The sequence below is a fragment of the Sorex araneus genome, chromosome 10 (genome assembly GCF_027595985.1).
Source record: "Sorex araneus isolate mSorAra2 chromosome 10, mSorAra2.pri, whole genome shotgun sequence".
Lineage (NCBI taxonomy): Eukaryota > Metazoa > Chordata > Mammalia > Eulipotyphla > Soricidae > Sorex > Sorex araneus.
The window spans coordinates 23663956-23682394 of record NC_073311.1 but is presented as its reverse complement, the minus strand read 5'-3'; the positions used below and the strand labels follow the sequence as shown (position 1 = coordinate 23682394).

The following is an 18439-nucleotide window of genomic DNA, read 5'->3' as shown; positions in this document are numbered from 1 at the left end:
TATAACAAATTTAAAATATGATCCCATGGCTTTTTGTTGGATTATTTTAATTCCAGATTTTCTCAGAACCTCTACTATATCCACGGAGTAAGTAGGTTGCTTGAAAAGCTACACTGCTACATTTTTAAAAAAAGGAAAGCTACACTGAAATCAGTGGATTTTATTATGATATTTCCAGATAATTTCCGTGAGCCAATCTAGTTTATCTTTCCCTGTGAGTGATAGCTATAAATCCCCACCCAAATAATTAAATATTTCTATCGAAAGAGACTCAAGTTTAGCACAAATTCAGCTTTTCTCTTTACCAACTGCAATAGAGGGGCAAGAGTGTGTAGCTAGGAGACAAGAACAATAGATCTCCGTCGCCCTTTCTCGTGTTCTGCTTACTGGTGAATACGTTCAGAATAAAACATCATTATTGTATGTATTGAAATAAGAAAATTCTGGACGTATAGAATACAAAAGTCTTCTTTTGCCAGATTAAATTGTAAAAATTGAAGGTTAGACACTGTTAGTAATTTTGACCTAAGCATGTGTGAGAACTACAATCCAGATAATCTGATTTGTTTATCTCATTTTTTATCAGATATTGCTGTCTTTTAGAGTGGGGCACTCACAGAAGGCTTATAATTTTGTATAATAGTCTGGAAAATATTCCTAAATTATTACTTCTATTTGTCAATCAACCTAGGCAATGTCTGGGGCAAAAAAAGAAAGCGTTTCTTATAGAGTTGCTTAACTTCCTCCGGTGATATACTAGAGGTGGGAAAATGTGGCCATGCATGTTTGAAAGTGGCTCATTTTCAAGAAACAGACTTGCTGGTCAACTATTAGAACTGTCCTCGGCCTGATCATGCTTTTGGACACAGTGAGTATGTGTGTCATGGTGCAGTCGTTTTTTGAAAAAAAGCACCATATCTTTCTCATATCTGAGCTCTCATACATCTGAAATGATGCTCTTGTTTTATTCCATGCCTTTCTTTGGATTGAAATGTATCCATTAACTTGTGTGTGCTTTTCTTTTTCATCCATCCTTCTCCATCTCATGAAAAGCACATCTGGGTAAGTTGAATCACAATGGCTGCTGGACATGCTTACTTTCAGCACTATTCTCCTTTTGGTTTATCTTCAGTATTTCTCTTTTCAGTTATAGCACAAGCTGCACTGCCTCTGACAAAAATGAAAAGCCTAAAGAACATTCATTTCTACCCTATTAATCATTGGTTCAGAGAAATATTCACATTCAAAATTATTTTTGTTGGTCTTGAAGATATATTTATTTCTTCAATTCTGTGAGACATATGTCAAATGATATCTGCTGCACCTCCCCGCCCCCACACCCACACCTCCTATGCTCAGGTTATTTCTTGAAGAATTAGTGTGGCACTCAGTAAGGCCTAAGAAATAGTTAAAGGGCACATTGGTAATTTTGGCCACAAATTTAACTGAATCTGCTCTAGTGTTCCCTGTTGCCCTGTGGCTCTCTGCCAGCACTATGTCCAAGAGACACATGTATCAGTTATCTTAAACTATATAGACAGGATTCAATGCTGGGTCTACCTATGTAGAGAAACTTTTAAACCGGGATTCCAAAATCAATCTGTGGTGTGAACTGAGTCTTCTGCTTTCTGTGTTTTTTCCTTTTGCTGCATGTATGGTTATATTTTTAGAGTTCTAAAACTCTCAAGTATTGAGATTATAGTTATAAAATTCTTATCCTGCTCTTTCAACTAAAATTAGAATATTTTATTCCTAAAACATTTCGGTTTAAAATTAAAGCAATTGCATGCATAACATAATTAAAACATATTGGTATATAAAATGATGAGCTCACCCAATTTTATTGGTTATTAGTCTTAATTGAAGTAACTGCATTATAACATTATATAAATTGTAGGTGTGTCTCATTGGAAATCAGTGTGTGTATACATTAAGTTCTCCAAGAAAAGCGTATTTGTATCTTTCCCCTTACATTTAGCCCCTGCTTTTTCATTTTCCTTCCGTCATTCTCTCTTTCCCTCTGTAAGCACTAACTAATCTTATAGTCTAAAAACTCATTTTTTAAAAAATTACTTTTTCTGTTTTTTTCTATGTACCACATATGAGCAAAATCATATAGAAGTTGTCTTTTTCCTTCAGGCTTATTTCACTGAGCATAATATCCTTTAAATCTATCCATATTGCTGAGAATGGCAGGCCTTCATTTTTTATTGTTATATAATATTTCCTGATATGGCTTCTTCATTCAGCTGCAATACAATTATGTTGTTTCCAGTTCTTGGCTGTTGTAAACAATGCAGGAAACACAGGAGTGCATATACCTCTTTGAATTGGTATTTTTATATTGTTAGAATAAGCTGATTAAAATATTGTATATAGAAAGTTTAGGTGTAAATTCTTATGCTCTGACTAGTTGGAATTATCCAGTCTAGTCATCTGTTTATCTAGTCTAATTATCTAATGTCTAGTTGGAATTATCCCTTTAAATTTAAATCAATAACTTTTTTAGTAAAGTTCATAAAACTGATGCTCCAGAAAGAATTTTTTCCACATATTATCCAGAAAACTATGAAAAAGGGCCACAAATTGGCTATATGAACATTTTATACATTGATTCAAGATCATAAATTCATGCTATTGTTTAGCTGATTAGTATGGTTAATATTTGCTGCATTTGTCTTATTCCACTTTCAAGTCATAGTTGTTATTATGGTTTTTTTAGCAAAGCAGTGTTTATGTCACAGATTATTCCAGTTTTTGATATTAAGGAAAATTTTGTTAAAGTGGTCCTAACATAAAATGCAGGTTGCTTGGGAAGAACAAATGATTTTATCACATACGTACTTTATATTCTTTGACTTAATAAATATTCTGAATATCAGATTTTTAAAGCATTTTATGTTATCTAAGAATTTTGGTCTTCTATTTCTAATGACATTTTTAGGTTTTACAAGGAAAATAATACCAGTAAATAGAACCTTATTCTCTAATTCCTTCTTTTGTGAAATGGTGAAAAATAGTGATTGAATGAATGATGAGTTGCTATAATAGACTCCAGGAAATTAATATATTTAATTAATAGAAATGTATTTTTTTGCTCTTGGAACTGAATGTTTTAGGTTCTCAAAATTATTTCCTTAGTACTTTCAATAGAAGAATGTAGTGTCAGGAGGTGACATGGGAAGTTCTTGTGTAGAAAAGAAAAAACACTACATTAGGAATCAAAACATAAGAATTTAAGACCAAACTTTCTCACTTGTTTTTTTTCCATTCTTAAGTAAATGACTTGGATTCTCTGAAATTACTATTAGCTTCTCAATTTTCATGAGTCTAAGAAAATGTATAATCACAGAAGCAGGAAATTACAGTTTGTTTCAAATCTGAATTAAAGAAGGCTCACAATTAGATGATCGGCTGAAACAGTCTAGTCTAAATAACATCCAATACCCTAGGAAATTACTCTTTCCTCTTACAAGGCCCTAATTTAACATTAGAAAGGGACTTAGGAGAAGGGATCGCAGTGTCTCGAAAAGTCCAATTTTTTAATGAAAAGTAATACAGACCCCTCATAGTTGTGCTACTCCATCACGTTTATGTGTATGTTTATACTCTTTTAATGTTTGTGAAATTGGTTACATTCAAAATAATATAAGGAACTAAATTATGAAAATCTCAACTCAATGTACAATTTTTTTTCTGGCACAACCCTCTCCATTTTTTTCTTGAATAAAAAATGTTTTAATGTAATTGAACATTGGCTATAATATAAAATAGCTTATTTTTAAACAACTAGAACATACTTCGGAAGTCTAAATACAACACTCCTTAGATACATAATAGATTCACTATATGTAAAAATGTGCCATAGTTGGATAAACAAGCATGCATACACTTGCCTTGCACATAGGTAAAATCATAGCATGCTTTGCTTTTAAAAATCAAGTCAATTTGTGACAGATTTAAGACTCTTGATTTTATGGAGCTAAATATGTATACTTATATGATCAATGTTCTGAAGCAACTGATTAGTATTTGTGACATATTTTGGTTTAGAAAAATTATCTTAAGACACATTTTCAGCTGTATGTGTTAAAATATTGGATGATAACATATTTTGCTCATGTTTGCTGACCACAGTTTTAATTATTTTCAAATATGTAATTTTTATAAATTGATAAAAATGCGAGTATCTGAATCACAGAATTAGTTCCATATATTTGGTTGGAATTTGAGAGGATTAGAGCCCATTTGCCCTTTGACTTGAATTTTAATAGATCACAAACATTTTATAATTAATAGTGGTATGAAGCCTAACTGAATTAATGTTATTAGTATGCAAAAATTTACTCTATGCTGTAAATTGTTAAGAAGGTAATTCCATTGTCAATTTATTTTGATTTCTATTCGTAGCTCTTATCAAATCATATAAATTTTTCTGCTACTTATATCAATAAATACTTTGCATGTGCTTCAACAAATAAATAACCCATAGAGATGAATTTTTGACAGAGGATTACTTTGCATTATAGTTATTTCAATTCAATTTAATTTAAACAAATTTGCAACAAGTTCAGCCATTTCATCCTTATTAGATAAATTAGTCTAACCTCCTTCGTCTGGCTAAGATGACGACCATAATATTAATAAAAAAGGAAATAAAAAGCATAACTCCTTGTAGTGTTGCATGTTTTTAACATGTACAAGTGAAGGGTTAACTATTCTCTTAGAGAAATAAATAATAAACAACTTTTAAATATAATTGAATCACAAGAAAGATGAGTCTATCATACCATTTAATATTATCAATACAGTGGTGCTATTATCTTCCTTTCTCTGTTATGAAACATTTAGGGATGTTAATTACCTTAAGGACAAGGGTAGAAGGTAGAAAACTGACTCTTTAGTTAGGATGTGAAGGCATAAATTCTGACCTTTTAGTCTCTGGCTTTATGAGCACAAGGGGTCTATGGCCTTGCAATAAGTTATGAACAGTATCAATAAACACCTTATTGGGTCATTATGAAGGTGAAATTTTATGTATAAAGCAAAGACTAGTGCTTTACATATTGTTGTAACTAAACTTTAAAGACTAATTTTTCATTAAGAACCTTTGCCTTGTCAAACCATGATAATGTATTTCAAGAAAGTTTGTAGAATTTTATATGAACAAGAGAGAATAAAAGAGAAACCTCTATTTTTGCATGTAAAGAGTTGAGTTACAGTTTAATCCCTTCTAAAGTTTTAAATTTTAAATTAGTATAATAAGTACAATAACCAAAGTACATACAAATCATAGCATATGTGTAGAAGAGAGAATTAATTCTTCCTAAAAGAAGTCTTGAATCTTAACAGGAAGGGTAATGTAGAATCTTGTTCTTCAGATACAATAACTCCATAAACATGAGTAATTTGCCACTATGATGCAAATAGTAGGTTTCGAGACAGGCAGATGATGAGAAAAGTGGCAAAAAATGCAGTGGCATTTTGTACAGTGTTGAAAGGTACCACAGAATGAACTATGTGGCAAAAAAGTAAAGGCATTTGTATAGATGTGAAAGGTACCACAGAAAGAGCTGCTTGTCTAATAGCAAGTATTGTGATTGAATTGAGGAAGCTCCGGAAATAGTCAGAACAAGGTCACTAATGAACTCTTCAGTCATGCTAAGACATTTTACATTTATTTTCTTATTACCTTGGTTTTGGACCACACCTGGCACTGCTGAGTGCTTACTCCTGACTCTGTGCTCAGGGATTACTCCTAGCATGCTATACATCTACATGACATGCTTCAGGCCCTTTCTTCAGTTCTCAGTGCTGTCAGACCCCAGCCCCACGAGCTCCAAGCTTAGCTGTGCAGAGCAGAGCAGTGAGTTGTCAGGTCTTCATCAGGGAGCCTAGCATTACTGGGAGTAGCCCCTCTCCACCCCTCCCAGGCCTGCTGGAACGGTACCTATGGAAAGGAAGGGAGAATAGGCATGAGAGGGAGGGCAGGAGAGAGGGCAGTTAAACTCGTCCTAGGGTCAGGAGAAAGACTTGCTTCAGAAAGCGAGGGTAAAAGCAATAATAAAATTTGGCTGAGAGTCAGGAGAAAGATGGCTTCAGAAAGCAAGTATGCATGCATTCTTCTGTTTAGGGAGGTGTGTATCACGAATCGGGCATATTGATTGATGCCCAGGAGATCTCCCCCAAGGTTAGTGTGGAGGGTTCAGATCTTGGGCTCTGAAATGCAGCACTTGGGATGAGCCTTGTGGTACCTATGTTGAACTTACATGAGCTCTAGCCCTTGAGCCATCTCACAGCCCAGATGTGCTAGTTTTTCCTGTGATTTAATACTCAAGACATAATTGGAGACAAGGCAGATAGGTAAGTGTACATACTTGATAGCACATTAGAAATCTAGCTTACAAAAACAAGAGGAGGCTAAAAGTATATGCAGTCTTGCTCTGGGAATGTCAGTGCCTTCCTTGATACAGTAGATACTGCCCTAAGGTTAAAAAAAGCAAGTTTGGAATTCCTATAGAGCAGCACGCAATGCTGTGCAAATCCATCCATATGATCCTACTCTGGCCATTTTCTCTAGAGTTTCAGGGTTTTAGTTCAAAGGCCTTTATTTGGAATTTAGCCCTGCTACTTGTAGACCAAAGGGCAAATTCTGTCAGAATTGAGCTCCTTTATCTAATAATCAATGCATACTTTTTTTTTTTTTTTGCTTTTTGGGTCACACTGGGCAATTCACAGGGGTTACTCTTGGCTTTGCATTCCAGGAATTACTCACGGTGGTGCTCCAGAGAACATATGGGATGCTGGGAATCAAACCCGGGTCGGCCACATGAAAGGCAAATTCCCTACCTGCTGTGCTATTGCTCCAGCCCCTCAATGCATACTCTTAAGATAATTAAACTATAATGAGACTTTGTAATTTGAACAAAACAAAACAAAACAAATTTTCAGGGGTCAGGTTGCACAATGATTTTCAAAACAATTATATGATTGAATTTCTGTTCCAAGATATAATAGAATTATTTTAATTCACCAGATTGCCTCCAAACCAGATTCTTATCAGTGATCCCAAACCAAGCAAGTCTCTTCAGATCTGCTATAGTGGATCCCGTTCTGAAAAATTATTCAAAAAGGGGTTAGATCTGAGAAAAAATTTATTTTTTGATAAAGAAAAACAAAATGCTATGGGATACAACTTCCAGAATCTAGATGCACCTACATATAAGCACGGATTAGCATCACAGTTCACAGCTAATGACTGGCTACCTAGTGCCTGATCTTATTCTAGCTTCAATTAACTCCCTGAACAGAATGCACACAAACATTGATTTATATCCGTTGGAAATATTGTAGGCTGAAATAAATGATATTCTATGTTAAAAAGATAAGTGTGAAGGAGAAAACATAGCAAACAGTGGGAAAATGAATGGTGGAGGTTGTGGGATGGAAGGAGCAAGACTTTCACTGGGAAGGGGACAGCGAGTAAAGGTTTAAAGTGATCAGGGAGTGGATCATGTTGAGACACAAGGGTGAGCATTTGAGGCCCGTCAACAGTAGGTATAAAAGTCCTTAAGCAAAGAGTTTTGTAACTCTCCAGCAGTCGGTTGACTACTGGCTTAGGAAGGAGACAGCGTAACAGGGTGTGGAGAGTTAAGTCTGGTAGCTAGAAAGGGGAGATGTGCTTTGGCTTCTGATCTCTGTGAGAAGGGAATGATTGAAAGGTTAAGAGCAAAAAGGGGGCCTTTTATGACTATGTGGAGAGATGGTCGAGGGCTTAAATTACTTTACTTACATATGAGCGAACTAGGTTTGATGCCCAACACCACATATGAGTCTGGAGCACCACAAGAAGCGAGCTCTCAGCACAAAGTCAGGAGTAATCCTGGAACACTACTCAGTGTAGTCCAAAAACACAAAAATATGAAAAATATGGCCTTTGTAAGTCATATAAGTTCACTAGCAAGTTATGTGATTTCTGGTTATTGAGTGCATATGTACACATCCAACTAATATAACAAGAACTAATTATAAATGTATTTTTTCTCTTAATGCCACTCACCTGTTAGCATAATAGGAAGAGTGTATATTTGTCTAGCAGATACCACGAAAGTTGTCTTCAGCTCTATCAGAGTCTTAACTTTTCTTGCTCATAGCCCATGTATTACCCTTATTCCATTCCTCTTTCTTTAGAACTTATCCTACTTGGAATACAATTCCATGTCCTTCTTCCCTGTTTTGTAAAGACAGCAAAGTCTTTGGTGGTTCCAAGAGCTTTTCAGATTGTTTCCATTGCTGTTAACTTTTTGAACATTTCCACACTCAATGTGCATCACTGAGTTTTAGCATCGGTTTGTGTATCATAATATGTTTTCCAAAATTTTATGTGTTTGCATTTTCCTATCTAATCTGGAAACCTGGGTTCCTACCTCTATTTCCACAAAAGTCTCAGCTCAAAACCTGTGTTCCATAAAACCTGATAGTTGATTGTTTAACCCTTCAACAACTTTCTATCAGTATGTCTGTCAAAGTAGACTATTCAAATGGTTTGCAATAAAAGAATGTCATAGAAAGCCCAAAGACATGCTTGATTATACAGCAAATCATTGAGAAACTCCTTCCTCGGTTTTACGCCTGGGAGTCAGGACCAACCTAATTGCTGCTCTTTCCCGGGAGCTGAATATCCCACTTGTAGAATTTACCCACACCTCCCTTGATGTGTCCTCGAGTGAAAGAGCTGTTGATTTTTATTTTTTCCTCTCACAAGATTCCACTACTTCAATTTTTGTTTTGCATCCTTGCCTTATGTTAATTATTTTGCTAAACACATATATTCCAAAACAGGAAGGTCTTTTGTGGAAAGAAATGTTTAGGAATCAGGGAGGTAGCTCAAAGGTTTGGAGCACACGGTTTGCTTGTACAAGGCCCTGAGATTGATCTTCAGTATCATATAACCCCGGAGCTCCACGAGTGCTATTCTTCTTGTCCCCAGCACTGAAATGGGTTAGTAGCTCTGACATTGGTTCCAAGGTCTCAGGCAGGACTGCAGAGCCCCCTCAATAAAACAAATTATTTCATGTTTTATCATCTCATTGTTGACACCAGTAAGTAATTATTTGAATGATAATATAAAATATTAAAATACTTAATATGGGGGCAAATTTCACTATATTCTATTTGATTCCTAATAGGTAATAGATTCCTAAATATAATAGATATATTAAAAATATAGCAGTAACTATGGTACATTGTTGTCAGGTATGTGTAAGATCAAAGCATACAAAGGCATAGCGATTGCAGCTTCTATTATAGTTTGGACCAATTACATAGATAGCTATTTGAGTTTCAGTGAAAACATGTATTTGCTGTTTTAGTAATTGAAAAAATCTCAAGCTAGTTTTGTAAATGGATGTTTTGAAAATTTAGTACTCCAAGCAATGATTATAGATGTATTCATTGGGACTCTGATGTCTTTTTGTTACAAACAGTTATTTGTTGTCACTGAGGTTTCCACTTTCATTAAAAACAGTATTTATTATAAGTAAAAATATGTTCTACTGAATTTTACACGCTATACTGCTTTGAAGTGATGTGAATCATTTTTCTCAGGGTTATCTTTAAATAAAAGTAATCTTGTAATCCAGACAAAGAACTAACTTCTTAGATAGCCTTCTAGAACTAGTAAGTATGTTGAAATAAAACATATCAGCTGAGTGAGATTAAATGGCCAAATTTATTTTATGCCCCTATGGAAATAATGTCTTTCTACCTTTGAAATGATTGGGGCATATGAACACAGCAGATAGAAAAAGCCATATTTAGATAATATATAATTTAATATACATATGTGTGCCATTTTATTAAAGGAATAATTAAATGAATAATATATTTTCCAGCAATAAAATTCTGTTACTTAGTCCATTATCATTTACTGTTTGAATTTAGTGACTAATGTTGGGGAAAATTCATTTTAGATATCAGATTCCACACCCATGTTATTAATGCATGTGTTTTACTCAAGGAAGATGGAATTCTGTTAGTCTCTATCATTTTATTAAAAACTTGCACGAGATATTTTTTAAAAAATATTGTCATTGAGTAATCTTTTCTATACTGTCTAACAATCTTTACTATATACTTCAGGCATGAACTTCTAGAAGAAGCTCGAAGGAAGGGATTACCTTTTGCTCAATGGGATGGGCCCACAGTGGTTGCATGGCTAGAGGTAAACACATTACACTTTAATTGTCTTAAATAAATCACCAGTAAACTCAGTTCCTTTTTGAGGCATGTTAAAAGATGTGCCTGTAGTCTTAACTATCCAGCAGCCTTGATTTTCTCATAAAATGTGTATTTATTTAGTGACCTCTGTGCTTTCTTGTATAATTTTATTTTACTGCTTTCTTGATCATGGCAGAAGAAAATATCAGTAGGATGAATAAAAGTTTCTCTAATATCCACTATTTTCATATTTACATAAGAGAATAAAAAATATAAAATAGACTTTCTCTTGCTGTAGTGATTCATCTCTCCCAGCCCAACAGTCCATGTGATCCAGAATATTTTGGCACTTATTTACTTAGAGAGCCATTCCTTTATTTAAAGTTAAGTTCCGCACCCCATTTCTTTAAGCTGGGTAGGCAACTAGATTTAGGTACTTGGAAAAGGCGCTGAAATGCTAGAACAGGGGGTAAGACACTTGCCCTGCATGTGGCTGACCCAAGTTCTATTTCTAGAACCCATTTACTCCCCGAACTGCAGCAGAAATATTAGCTAAGCGAAAAGCCAGAAGTAAGTCATGAGGACAACCTAGCATGCCTCCTCGCCCCCAGTAACAAAACAAGTAGATACTTGGAACAGAACAGAAGAAAAGCCAGGTTTTCATCTGTTTTAATCTTACTAGCATAATAAAGCACGAGTTCATTCAGCATGGCTTATGTAACTCACAGTCTGATAAAATAAAGCAGTACCTGAGCCAGCTGGAGGGATAGCACAGTGGTTGGGCATTTGCCTTTCATGTGTCTGACCCGAGGTCGATTCCTCCGCCCCTCTCGGAGAGCCCGGCAAGCTACTGAGAGTATCGAGCCCGAGTGGCAGAGCCTGGCAAGCTACCTGTGCATATTGGATATGCCAAAAACAGTAACAATAAGTCTCTCAATGAGAGACGTTACTGGTGCCCGCTCAAACAAATCGATGAGCAATGGCATGACAGTGACCTGAACCAGATAAAGGACAGAGAAGCCGAGTGAAGGAGAAACAGCCGAGCACAGGGCCCTCTGAGTGGTGTTCTGCCTATCAGCGGTGTTCACTGCTGTTCTCTTTCTATCATGTGGGCTGGAAACTACAAGGATATGCCAGACACAGAGCAAAGAATGGTCTAGAGGCATTTTAGGCCTGACAAAAGCAATCAGAATGAATTGTTTTAAGTCATTTGGAATTATAAAACACATTCATGTCATTAGCATTTCATACTCAGACCAAAGGCATTAATTAATGAGGAAACTTTATAAACTCGTTTTTGTTTAAAAATATCCCTCAAACATAGACCTACGAAATATGTTTGGCTTTGTGTTTTTCCCTAAGACTGTATATGAGAAGTCTGTGTCTTGCATTACTTTATTCTGAATGTCAGGAATTTTTAGCAAATCAAGGATCAGAGTTGCTTCCGCTAACCATTTTTTTTAAATGACTATAGTTTAAGAATCAATTAGAAGACAATATGCCAAAGAATGCACACCTCAAAGTTGATAGCAATTCTTTGTTCAGTTGCAATTCCATAAAATAAGTTGCGTTCATTGGAGTTAGCTGCTATTTTAGAAAGTGATGAACAGATCCTTTAGATTAAAAAAACACATTTGATGACATTAAGGGGTGAGGAAATGACAAGCAGTGAAGTTTGTGCTAATTAAACCTATCCTGAGCACACAGAAATTGCTCATCATGTGCTTCCTAAAGTGACTCAAATTACAAAATGAAACAAACAAGATGAATGAGCTGGGTTATCCAATGAAAGAGAGCTCTTGACTTTCACCTCCTGTGCCACTTTCTAAAGTGCACAGGCTGCTAAGAATGTGTGGAGAAGTCTGAAGCTTCATACATACCATTTATCCATATCTCAAAACTTTAAAAGTGTGATGTTATTGTTAATTTTCAGCAAGCATTTGGAAGGAAATATCATTAAGGCCCAGCATATTTATTTAGATCTTTAGTAATTATTTTTCAAAATATATTTAGTTATGGGGCTGGAGTGATAGCACAGTGGGTAGGGTGTTTGCCTTGCACGCGGCCAACCCAGGTTCGATTCCCAGCATCCCATATGGTCCCCTGAGCACCACCAGGGGTAATTCCTGAGTGCAGAGCCAGGAGTGACCCTTGTGCATCGCCAGGTGTGACCCAAATATATATATATATATATATATATATATATATATATAGTTATTTATATATAGTTATTTTTATAAACAAATATTTTCTATAAACTAGGAAATTAAATTTCATATTTCTAATGGTGTCTGTCAAGGTAGAGTGAAGTATTTTGCTGAATCTTGTAGACAAATGTATAAACTCTTTAATCACACTCTATACTTAAAAACAATCTCTTAGTCACATCTCAAACTGCCCTGATTCAAAGATTTAACTTTGTTGGGACTGTAAGTTAATCCAATGAGTAAGGAACTTGCCTTGCATACAGCCGACCTAGCTTTGATTCCTGGCACCACATGTGGGCCCCTGAGTATAGCCAGGAGTGATTTCTGAGCAGAGTCAGGAGTAAGCCCTGAGCACTGCTACGTGTGGCCAAAACCAAAAAACAGAAAGACTGAATTTTGTGTTTTTTCCTTATAGCAACCAGTAGTTTTTTACTGTAAAATTAAAAGTAGACTTTTGTTTTTTATTAAGGTATCGGTATTACTTTTCAATGAATACTGATCTAATTATTTATTTTATTTTATTAATTCGTAGCTTCTGTGAATCAGGAATCTGGTTCTGTCTAAACTCCAGCCTCTGTTCAGGCTGTCTTATATGGCCACAATTAAAGTCTCTTGGTCACATCCCTAATACATCAGGTAGGGCATTTGTTTTGCACACAGCTGACTCACGTTTGATACCCAGAACTCTATATTGTCCCCCAAAACCAGTAATAGTGATTCCTAAGCACAAATCTCAGAATAAGCCCCGAGCATCTCTGGGTGTGTTTACACTCCCTCTCCCCTCGCCACCCTCAAGGCAGAGCCTGGCAAGCTACCCCTGATGTATTAGTCTCACAATGGAGACATTACTTGTGCCCGCTCCAACGAATCAATGAACTACAGTGCTACAGTGCTACCCCCAAACACACACCAAAAGAAAAAGAAAAGGAGTCTTAATAATGGCAGAATTTATCTCAAAACTAATTTTCGGAGAACTCACTTCCAAACTAACTTCTTCTTTCACAGTCCTGAAGCACTGACTTAATAAATGTTGTATAGAGGTATCAGAATCTTGCCACTTGGCATCTCCATGGACCTACTTGTAACATGATTGTTAGTTTTCCCCTGAGCATGAGCTGAGAGAAGACAGAGGCAAAGGACTGTAAGAATGAACCTACCATATTTTCTTATCTGGAAAATGAGACCCTTTTATCTTCAGGATAGTCTACTCTAGAAATAGTTCACCAGAGTCAGAGGAAAAGATTATACCAGAGCAGAAATACTTGAAGGCTAAGGTCATAGGGAGACCTTAGAAAGCTGACTAACCCAGACCTTTGCAATAAGAAAGTTTAATGCCTTATTATTTTATAAATGAGGAAAATAGTGTTGAGCTTTAACGAAACTGCATGATTCACCAATGGCAGGAATGTAATTAGAGCCCAGACTTTCTAATTTTTGGTTCCACTTGATTAACATTGCATTTTGTCGATACTTTTTTATGGTTAGTATATTTTAGATTGCTACTACTCGGTTAAATTTAATGATATAGTTTTTTTTTTTCTTTCTCTTAATGTCACTGTTTAGTTGTCAGTCTTTCTATCAGCAAATAGAATGATATTTTGGACATATAAAAGCCATATTTAAATATTACACTTAAATATCTTCCATTGCCTACTTGTAGCAAAAAGTGGGGGAATGGAGAGAATATTCCTTTCTTAATCTTTTCAAAAAACGTAATTCAGATGCTGTAACACAATGATTGTGAGTTAGCATTCACCTAGTGTCTACCAGACTCTGCTGTGTTAATTCTATTGCTGAATCAATTGCCTGCACAGCAAAGTTGAAAAATCAGAATTCCTCTTTTCTATGACTTTTCTCCTTTTTAGCTCTCTAGCTAAAGTTTTCCAGAGGTTTCTAACCTTAGTCACTCACATTAGCACCTCATTTTATTTTGAAAGCTACGCTCATATAATCCACACAACTGCCACTCCTTAGCTGATGGTTTTAATAAATTACACATCTCTACATTTATTGCCACTGGGGAAAATAAGAATAGGGGTTGTGATAATGAATGAGTTCAAAAATACCAGGCACTTAGAATAATGCCTCACACCTAAGAGATACTAAAATGTTATGAGCTATGATCATGACTGTGTATATAAATATATATATGTATATATATATATGTCTGTCTCCCCATCTTACAGCTCTGGTTGGGAATGCCTGCTTGGTATGTGGCAGCCTGCAGAGCCAATGTCAAGAGTGGTGCCATCATGTCTGCTCTCTCAGACACTGAGATCCAGAGAGAAATTGGGATCAGCAATCCTCTGCATCGTTTAAAGCTCCGGTTAGCAATCCAGGAGATGGTCTCCTTGACAAGTCCTTCTGCTCCTCCAACGTCCCGAACAGTGAGTCAAGTTGTTCTCCTTCCTTGTCCAAACACTGAGTGAATAAATAGCAGCTACGGTTCACAGAGCAAACTAACGACAGCGTCGTGCATTTCACTGTTAGCGTGAGTTACTCCAAAGAGATTTTGCTTGTTCTTCATTAAGGTTGCTGCTTCTTTTAATAGTCTTCTGTTGAAGAGTCGTGATTCATATCAGACTTGAATACTGCCGCCAGATAGACTTGGGAGTCATCTTTAAAGTTTAGATTTTCCTTCAAAGCACCGTCTTTACTTGTTCCCTAGTTTATGTTTTTCAGGTTGTTTCATCACTAACTTTTAGTGTAAGTCAATATCTCTAGAAATGAACTGTAGGCATAGTGCTTTTGAAGATGCAACATTTATTTCCTTAGTTCTTCATCAGTTTGTAATCATTTTGAAAGTATATCAATATATGGTATTTCATAAATTCTACCTACTTTAAAAAAAGTCTGCTTCTCAGTAATAAATCTCTATCCCCTCATAATTTAATCCCTACTCTAAAAGAATAAAAATGGTTATAAATTTGCATATATATTCATGTGTGAATATACATACACATACATGCATACACACATATATGTGTATACATATATATTTAAATTTATACATATATATTTAAATTTTAAATCATTTGTGTCATTTTTTTTGTATTTGTCCCTACATTGATTCACAGTATGCTAGATTCTGATGAGAATAAAAATTTTTAAAGCTTTTACTTAATTTTTGCATTATTCCATTTTAATTTCTTCCTTGACAAGATAGGATATACATGCATTAATATAATTTATGTATGACATTATTTTAAATTTTATACAATTTTTTTTTAGTTTATTTTCTCTTTGGACTCAACATAGTAGAATCCTTGTCTCTTGGCTGTTGAAAGTTTTTTCTCCAGCTATTATCTAAGATACGTTCTGCATTTAAATTCTCATTTTATACATCACCTTTCATGACATATCCAGTTGAAAGTTCTGTCTTTTAAACCAGTGACAAAAAGGAAGAAATATTATTGACTTAAGACATGAGGACTCATCTATAAAATATGCTTGTAAAAACCACAACTGTATAATTGATTTTGTTAGGTAGAAGTATTTTTTTTAGGTTACTATACAAGATTCCAGATTAGAGTGTGTCTCACAATGAAAACTGCAGGTTAGAAACTAATTTTGAGTGTCAGAAAGCTTTTCAACCATGCCTAAAAAATTTCCCTGGCTATACAACCATATTGCATGTAAAAGAAACCAATAATGCCATAGTTTTTTAGTTCTCTCCTTCCCCCACTTTTTTGGGTCCAAATCCAATAATGCTCAGGGATCGTATTTGGTACCAGGGATTAAACCTGGAGTGGGCACCTGCAGGCAAGCACCTCACCCACTGTACTATCTCTCAGACTGTAAAACCATAGCTTTTTAGAAAATTGTCTATCACAAGTTTGGTGATAGAACTATAAAAGTAGCCTTTAAAATAAGCCATGAAAGGGATTTACATTGATATGTTTCAGATGAGACATGGCAAGTCCTTATAGAACTTGTAGAAGAGAATTATTACTTGCATTCAAAACCAAAACAGGCCACTGAAGTCACTTTAAGATAAGGTAGACTTTAATAACTTAACTGTCAAGTGACGATCACTGAAGATCGCTTGAAAAAAGGACAGTCATTTCAGGTTGAAAGGGAAAGTAATAGATTGATGCTATGTTCTTTAATACGGGGTACATGCCTCAAAGAAAGAAATAAGGGCAGTTTCTTTTTCTCAAATGACAGTGATTGATAAATGCAGTGATTGATTAATTCCTATTTATACTAAGGAATGCTGGACTGGAGTGACAGCACAGCGGGGAGGGCATTTGCCTTGCCGACCTGGGTTCGATTTCTCCGTCTCTCTCAGAGAGCCTTTCAAGTTGCCAACAGTATCCCGCTCCCACGGCAGAGCCTGACAAGCTACCTGTGGCGTATTTGATATGCCAAAAACAGTAACAATAAGTCTCACAATGGAGACGTTACTGGTGCCCACTCAAGCAAATCGGGAGGACAGTGCTATAATGCAGTGCTACTAAAGAATGTTCCCAAAAGTAGGGGTAGAGGAAAAGAATGGGTTTTTAAAGAAATGAATGACAACTGTATTCTAAATTGACTTTAGAGATATGCATAGCTTATAGAAAAATAATTATGAGAAAGCCCATTTTCCAAATAAGAGAAAATAATTCTATACATACATCCAGTGCGTATCATTTGGTTTCTGTGTCCAGATGATTCACTTACAATTATGGCTAGTTTCTTCTAAAATAACTTTTGTTGCTCAATTGTATATGAGAAATTCTTATTTATGAAATTTATTAGTAATTGCATTATATCCATCCACTTTTATGTCCTTATGTTAAAATTACTTTGAATCTCATTACTTATAATTGAAGGAAAGTCAAACATGGTACTATGGAATAGTAAAATACACCAAAGACAATAATGGTGGTGACTTTGAATTTTTTAAGCTGAGATATCTTTCAAAATAAGGAATAAACAGTACACATAGTATAAATTCAATTTTAACTGTGGATTAATAAACAATGATGTAATATTCATAAATATTCCTGGAAAATGGTGACATTTGTCCTTATTATCAATCACATGCATAACATGTACATTAATATAGGGAATGAAATTTTATGCAGTATCCAATGTATTGAGCAATTATGTGTCATTTAGGGGAAATAAATAGAGACTTCAGAGGAAAATAGTCACTTGAGAGTGAAACTTTTCTTTTATATCATCTTTCGTTTTATGGTGGAGAATAATGCTAAAACATTGGGAAAATTAGAATTTATAACTTCTGAAAGTTTTACTGAAACTGGAAAATTTATCTTATTAAATAAAAAATGGCACATCACATATTATCTCTTTTAGAATACAGGAAAACAAGCTATTTATTGAATTGTAAATGGAAGAAGTTATTTGGGCAAAGATGATATTGGTTTCCAAACAAGTTATATATTTTTTAGTCTGGTATTGTCAACCAGTTTTCTCTTTTCAAAGACACTTAAGAAACTGGTGATTGAATAAAGTATTGGAAATAATATAAAAAAATATTTTTGAAGAAAAATATAATACATTCTCCTACACATTTAAAAGATGGAACCAATATCTGGAATACAAATAATAGTTCTATCTTATTTCTGATGACTAGTCACAGAAGTATCATTTAAAAATCTATTCCATAGGATCTTCACAGCATGCCTCTAATCTTGCTAAGTAGAAGGTAAAGGGAGCTCTGAGCAAGTCAGCAATGCTGTCTCTCTCCTGCATGCTGTAGAGGTAAGAAAACTGTGGTGTTGCTGTGTCCTGCTCACTTAACATGGGTGCTGCCTTTCTTCTTTACCACTGCTTCCTTCCTGGTGGACTCACTGCTGCCTTCCCGGCTTCCTCACTAGCCTTCAGGCAACGTTTGGGTGACCCATGAAGAAATGGAAAATCTAGCAGCTCCAGCAAAAACGGTTAGTCCTTACAGATTTGATGAATGGGAACAATTGTTCTTTTGCAGTCAATTAGATTAAAATGCTATTTTGTTTATCCTACATAAGAGTGAGAGGTATGTTTATGTATTGTGCATGATAATG

The 18439-nt window shown here is 35.2% G+C and overlaps 1 protein-coding gene across 21 annotated transcripts in view; it reads left to right on the top strand.

The window, feature by feature from the left end:
- Positions 1–18439, top strand: part of PPFIA2 (PTPRF interacting protein alpha 2) — a 469663-nt gene that overhangs the window by 432328 nt on the left and 18896 nt on the right. For all 21 annotated transcript variants that reach the window (XM_055118486.1, XM_055118484.1, XM_055118483.1 and 18 more), the window contains 3 exons: positions 10141–10222; positions 14612–14812; positions 18254–18316. In XM_055118486.1, the coding sequence (XP_054974461.1) occupies positions 10141–10222; positions 14612–14812; positions 18254–18316 (346 nt within the window). The remainder of the gene's footprint in view (positions 1–10140; positions 10223–14611; positions 14813–18253; positions 18317–18439) is intronic.